This window comes from Anopheles arabiensis, chromosome 3 (assembly GCF_016920715.1).
Source record: "Anopheles arabiensis isolate DONGOLA chromosome 3, AaraD3, whole genome shotgun sequence".
NCBI classification, from domain to species: Eukaryota; Metazoa; Arthropoda; class Insecta; order Diptera; family Culicidae; genus Anopheles; species Anopheles arabiensis.
Window position 1 is genome coordinate 51968177 of NC_053518.1, and position 6237 is coordinate 51974413.

The 6237-nt window shown below is 41.6% G+C and overlaps 1 protein-coding gene across 1 annotated transcript; it reads left to right on the forward strand.

The window, feature by feature from the left end:
• The first annotated feature begins 4449 nt into the window (after nucleotides 1-4449).
• On the forward strand, nucleotides 4450-5325 carry LOC120901048. The gene is made up of 2 exons (XM_040308754.1): nucleotides 4450-5101; nucleotides 5228-5325. The coding sequence occupies exons 1-2, from the start codon at nucleotides 4450-4452 to the stop codon at nucleotides 5323-5325; spliced, it is 750 nt and encodes a 249-aa protein (XP_040164688.1).
• The last annotated feature ends 912 nt before the right edge of the window (nucleotides 5326-6237 follow it).

Consider the following 6237-nt stretch of genomic DNA (forward strand, 5'->3'; position numbering starts at 1 on the left):
TGTAAAAAATAACATGTAAAATGTAATTTAATACAAACGTGTTCTCTTTTTCAACCTCACTATAGAGCAGTGGTTTTCAACCTTTTTGTAGTTTTTTTTTTTGGCCCAGTGTGCATGTAAGATTTCATCCCCCCCACAAGTTCACGCGCGGAGAGAGAGCGTGCTGCGGAAACTGTTGCTATAGAGCAGCGGTCGGCAAAGTCTGGCCTGCGGGCCAAATGCGACCCACCGGCCGCGAAAGAATTCAAATGATTTTGAAAGATAGGAAGAATCTATTCGTATACAAATTACTGAAGATCTTTTAGAATTAAATTTTTTACCGTTCGATCTTTCAGCTTTAATTATAGTAATGTAAAATGACGGACCAATCAGTATGGTCGAACTAGAGTTCAAAATTCGCATATGTAACAAAAACAGTGCTTCAACACGACAAAAAATTGTAATGCAGGAAGTGGCATACGTAATTTTGTATAGAGAAGATAAACTGAAGCCTGTTTGCAGTAAATTTATTTATTTGTTAAATTCAACGGACCTTATATCGCCCTATCAAAGCGAGGTTAAATAAAAGTTAAAGAAAACTATAAATATGAACTTAAACGCAGTAAAAATAAACTAACATAGAGTAGGCAGCTCGAACAACTCAAGAACATGCCCATCATGAGTTCAAGCCTAGAATTGAATGCCCCCCGTAGCAAGGATTGACTATCCGGTTGCGTGGTAATGAATTAAGTCTCGAAATCGTGTATAGGCCGGTATGTCCGCGTAGGTCGTTACACCAAATAGAAGAAGAAGAGTAGGCAGCACGGCACGAATACAGTTCATAAACGCGGCGCGCGACATGTCAGATTGGTGACGATCACAAACGTAATTACCTGGCGTGGAGCGAACGCGATTTACGACGAGATATATTCGACATTCGTCAAAGAAATACATGCAAAACAAACAGGCCTATTACGGCCAAGCTACACGTACCGGACGACATCGGACGATGCCATAAAACCGTTAATGCCAACTGTCAAATCCCATACAAAATCGGCCCGCTGTGATCCGACACGGCCCGGCCCGACGTGAATCTCTTGTCTGCGGTCCTACGTTTTATGGCATCGTCCGATGTCGTCCGGTACGTGTAGCTTGGCAGTTATATTGCGTTCGGCATTCGAGAAGATTCACTCGCACGTTCATGCACGTTCCGCTTCGAGTAATCGGCAGATTCGAGTCGACGAAGTAAAAATCGGCACCGTATTACTCGCACAGGAAGGTGTATTCGAGAGATTTTCTGCCGACAGCTCAAGCTGTCGAAAACGCGCAAATTTAACCTCACAAAGAATGCAAGCTACTGTCTACGTGTGTAATTAATCTTAAAAATTAGTTTATCAACACTCTCATCACTCATATTTACCCCATTTCCAACAAAATTATGGAAAAAAAATATTTTAAGTGATTAAGTGAAGTGATGAATTTTTCTTAAGATTTGCGCCGTTTCGCGACGAGTAGCGAGAGACTCTAGTCCAAAAAATAAACACCGGGCATGATAACTAGGTCTCGCTGCTACGTTACGCCAGGGTCTGAACCGGTCGAAAGACCAAACGGGTGAATTTTTTCTGCACTGACTTAATCTTATTCGACCATAACGACGACGATGGGCACCAAACTACTGAGGAGTATTCTAAGATGGATCTGACTAGTGATTTGCAGAGTGCGACAAGACAATGCGGGTCGGAGAATTCTCTCGACTGCCTGCGTATAATTCCTAGCTTTCTGTTCCCTCTATCAATAATTTCGTTATGGTGCACATGAAAGTCAAGTTTACGGTCAAGAGTAACTCCTAAGTCTTTTACTGCCCTGTGTCGTTGTAATTGTGTACCGGAGATGCAGTAGTTAAACACTATTGGACAATTAGAACGGTGAAACGACATGGACAAACATTTATCAAAAGAAATTTGTAGGTCGTTGTTCAGACACCAGCCGGAAAAAGAGTCGATCGATGCTTGCAGGACAAGACAATCACCAAAACACCTCACAGGAAAAAAAGTCTAAGATCGTCCGCATACAATAAACATTTAGATTCCCTTTATACAGTAGTAACGTCATTGAAAAATAGAGAAAACAGCAAGGGTCCAAGGTTACTACCCTGTGGCACGCCTGAACAACTCACGAATTCCCTCGAACCACTCCACTAAATTCGAACCACTCCACTAAAGGGGTAGAAAATCCAAGACGAGCAAACTTCTCCAACAGCAAGCGATGATTCGATCAAAGGCAGCCTTAAGGTCGGTATAGATGACATCCATCTGGGCTCCCGAAGCGAATGCAGCATGGCAGTGAGATACAAACTCCACCAAATTGAAATTGATTAGAAAATTTAAAAGTGGAAGTTTTACCTTGTGTGTTGGAAATGAATTTTACTTTCGGTCCATACTTTGACTTCATTTTCAAAAAATTTCCTGAATTGAAACTAGGTGAGTTTACATTTAAAATGACAACCGAACACAGTTATTCTAAACCCCCCCCCTTCGTACAGTATCTCTCGGTAGGAGGGTTGTTTGCTCCTTCCGAATCTTTCTTAAAGCAGGGTATCAAAATGGAAAAAAATATTTTTAAAATTTTCACCGAGAAGGATCAATCTGTAAAAAGAGAGGCATTCTCATAAAACTGACCAAAACCATAAAACGTCGTATTCCAGAATTGCCTGGGGAAATTATTAAAAAGTTCGTTAAACAACGTGTTATTGTCCGTTTGCGTTATAAAAATATGCGTATAATGAACGAAAAGAACATTAAAAAAAACGAAAAATAGCCGATAATCCAGAGGCCGCTAAAAAAAATGAAAAAAATTTCAATAATACAATAATACATTAAAATACCGCTCTAATACATTAAAATACCTTAGTTTTAACTTTATTATTGGACCAATGAACAATAGGCATATTTCATATATCTTTTGAGATTATGAGATTATTAGATGATTAGATTATGAGATTATGAACTTACAAATATTGGATTTCTTGGACACTGTACAATTATATTAAATTGTTTTAAGTAGCAGAGTTTCGTTTTTAAAATTTGTATATAGTTTTATCAGGACTTTATAAGATAACTTGTATATTATGTGTATTTTCATAATCGCTTTGCATTCCGCTTAAAAAAAATCGTTCGAATTTTCAATTAGCGCTAGGAAAATATTATATAGTCTAGTGCGTAAAAAATCGTGTTACGTGTAAGTAGATTGTTTCAGTTGAAATTGACGTAAGTCATGTCTTTGAAGTAATAGTGTAAACAACTATTTTTGCGTCTCTAATTTTCTAAATCTCTTAGCGTGATATGTAGTTAGTTATTTTATATTGCTGCAATACCGTATTAGTCGAATATGTAACATATATCAATACGAAACGTATACGAACAATTACCAATAGTGATAAACATTACCAGCAGTGTTATTCATGCATTTCTGAAACCACCGGGAAACACTCATGAACTGTAAAAACTTTTTTTTGAATCTGGTGCATTAATACGGCTATACTAGCGTTAAGTGTTGACGCCTTACGGTAGGCAATGTGCATGGCACAATTAGAATTAGGACAACTAGGGTAATTGGTACCGAAAGGATTAGATCGTAATTACAAATAAGAAGAATTAGAAAAGCAGTGAATTTGACAGGGAATAAACATTAGCACTTGAAACCTCGGCGAGATAACAACTTTATTTACTACGATTGAGAAAGCGTAATCATTTTTGGTCCAACGAACCGGATCTTCGCGAAAGGTTTCACAATCGAAAAAGCGCGAATTCACAAATCACAAACCAAATCGTGTGAAACGATGTCGCGCAGAAGAATCATTGAGATACGCTAGGAGGCTCGCCGTAAAATCTGTGGAGTGCTAGTCATTTGGAGCGCGTTAGAACAGTGATTGCAGCAAGAAAGGTCGCCATCGCGATCGTAAAGGTTATTAACCGCAAGAAGGGCATTGCTCTAACACTACCGTAAACCCAAGTGAAGCCGTCGAGTGAAGTGTTGTGGTTGTGGTGACACAACGTGTAACCGCTCCTTAAGACGCGTTACGCATAGAACACATACAGAACGCATCGTGCGTTACGTGCAACACTCTTTCACTCACTAACACCACCAATAGCAACGACTGCACTAATACCATAGGATATAGGATTAGCATTATATTTTACGTTAGAAATAAAACTTCTTCTACGAGTGACCACCAAGCAAGTAACAAGCAAATTCATTACGTGCACCCGAATATAGTAAAAAGTAGCTAGAACATCCCCATAACTGGTGACCCCGACTGAACAAGTATCAAAATACGTTTGTCCGAAACGTAACGTAGCAATCGCGAGTGATCATTTCACAGTGACCGATTTTCATTTGCATTTCGCTCGCCGCTTTTTAAGATCAATAATCGAACATTGACCATCAAGTGTCGACCGCGTGCGAAACAAAATGACAACCAACAACGAAGTTGAACAAAATGGTGCGCTGATTGTGAAAAGTGAGGCAAGTGAAGCTACAGTGATTGCCAATATAAATTTCCCAGACTTCGACCAAGAGGATATTGAAACCTGGTTCATATGCCTTAAAGCCTCTTTTCACGTCAACGGCATTAAACTGGACAAGTTTAAGTTCAACACAGTGATCGTCGCTCTTGGTTCACGAGCAAAATACGTGCATTCAGTTATAAAGCAGTGCCAAAACGAAAATAACAGCAACAAGTACGAAACACTAAAGGAAGCTGTTATCGCTCATTTCCAACCATCGGAAACACAGCGACTGAGCAGTTTGCTGTCCGGCATGTCCCTTGGAGACCAGAAACCCAGCGTCTTGCTGTCCGAGATGCGCCGCTTAGGAGGAGCAGGTTGTACCGACAACATCCTGACCAACTTATGGTTGCGAACCCTGCCCAGCACAACTCGTGCCATCATCGCTGCCATGCCAACCGCAACACTGGACGATCAGGCAAAAGTTGCTGACAAGATTCTGGAGGCACCCCGCGAGCAGATTTCCTCTATTCAACATCGAGGAGATGGAGCTACGATAAATTCGCTGGAACAACGTATCGAAGCCCTTACGCAACGCTTAGATGAAGCACTAACAGGTAACCCCCACAGACGGAACCGTTTTACTAATACACGTTCTCGTTCTTGCAGCCGACGGGATGGAACGCCAGCCAGAAATAAACGTGGCTGGATCTGCTGGTTTCATTTCCGGCACGGTTCTCAAGCTCGCAAGTGTGAAAAACAGAAGGCTGACAACCCGAACGTACCGTGTATTTTTTTCGACGGGAAGATCGAGGTGTACTCTCAACCGCGACCGATGTAAGCGCTAACCCGCAAACCGCCCACGCCGCTGCTGCATCTGCCAACAATCCTGCGTCCGCCACGGACAATGACAGCAGCGACAACAATCGTTTACAACGCATACACATACACGACCCGAAAACATCGAATCGATTCCTTATCGACACCGGAGCGGACGTTTCTGTTGTCCCACCAACCTTAAGAGAACGTAACTCACCAACAACACTCACAACAGCTGTTTGGCGCGAACGGTACCCCAATACACACGTACGGTACCAAGCGTATCACTGTCGATCTCGGCCTACGACGATCCTTTGTGTGGGTGTTTGTCATCGCAGATGTAAAGTCGCCAATCATAGGTGCCGATTTTTTAAAACATTACGATCTCCTTGTCGATCTCAGGCGATGCAAACTGATCGATAACACGACCCGTTTAGAAATCGAAAACATTAACGCAGTGACCGAACCTGCTATTACCACGTTCGACATGAATTCACCGTTTTCTGACATTCTTACCGAATATAAGGACATAACTGTTTTAAACATGAAGCACAAACCAACCGAGGCGAACACCGTTCATCAGATAATCACCAACGGACCACCCGTTTTTTGTCGACCACGACGATTGCCCATCGACAAATTAAGAGAAGCCAAGGCTGAATTCCAATTTTTAATGGAACAGGGGATTTGTCAACCCTCTAAAAGCAACTGGGCAAGCGCTTTACACCTTGTAAAAAAATCGAACGGCAAGTGGCGACCATGCGGAGATTATCGGAATCTTAACGCGATCACCATACCAGACCGATATCCAGTACCGCATATTCAGGATTTTTCGAATATCCTGCACGGCAAAACAATATTTTCATGTATTGATTTACAAAGGGCATATCATCAGATTCCCGTAGCCCCAGAAGATGTCCCAAAGACGGCCATA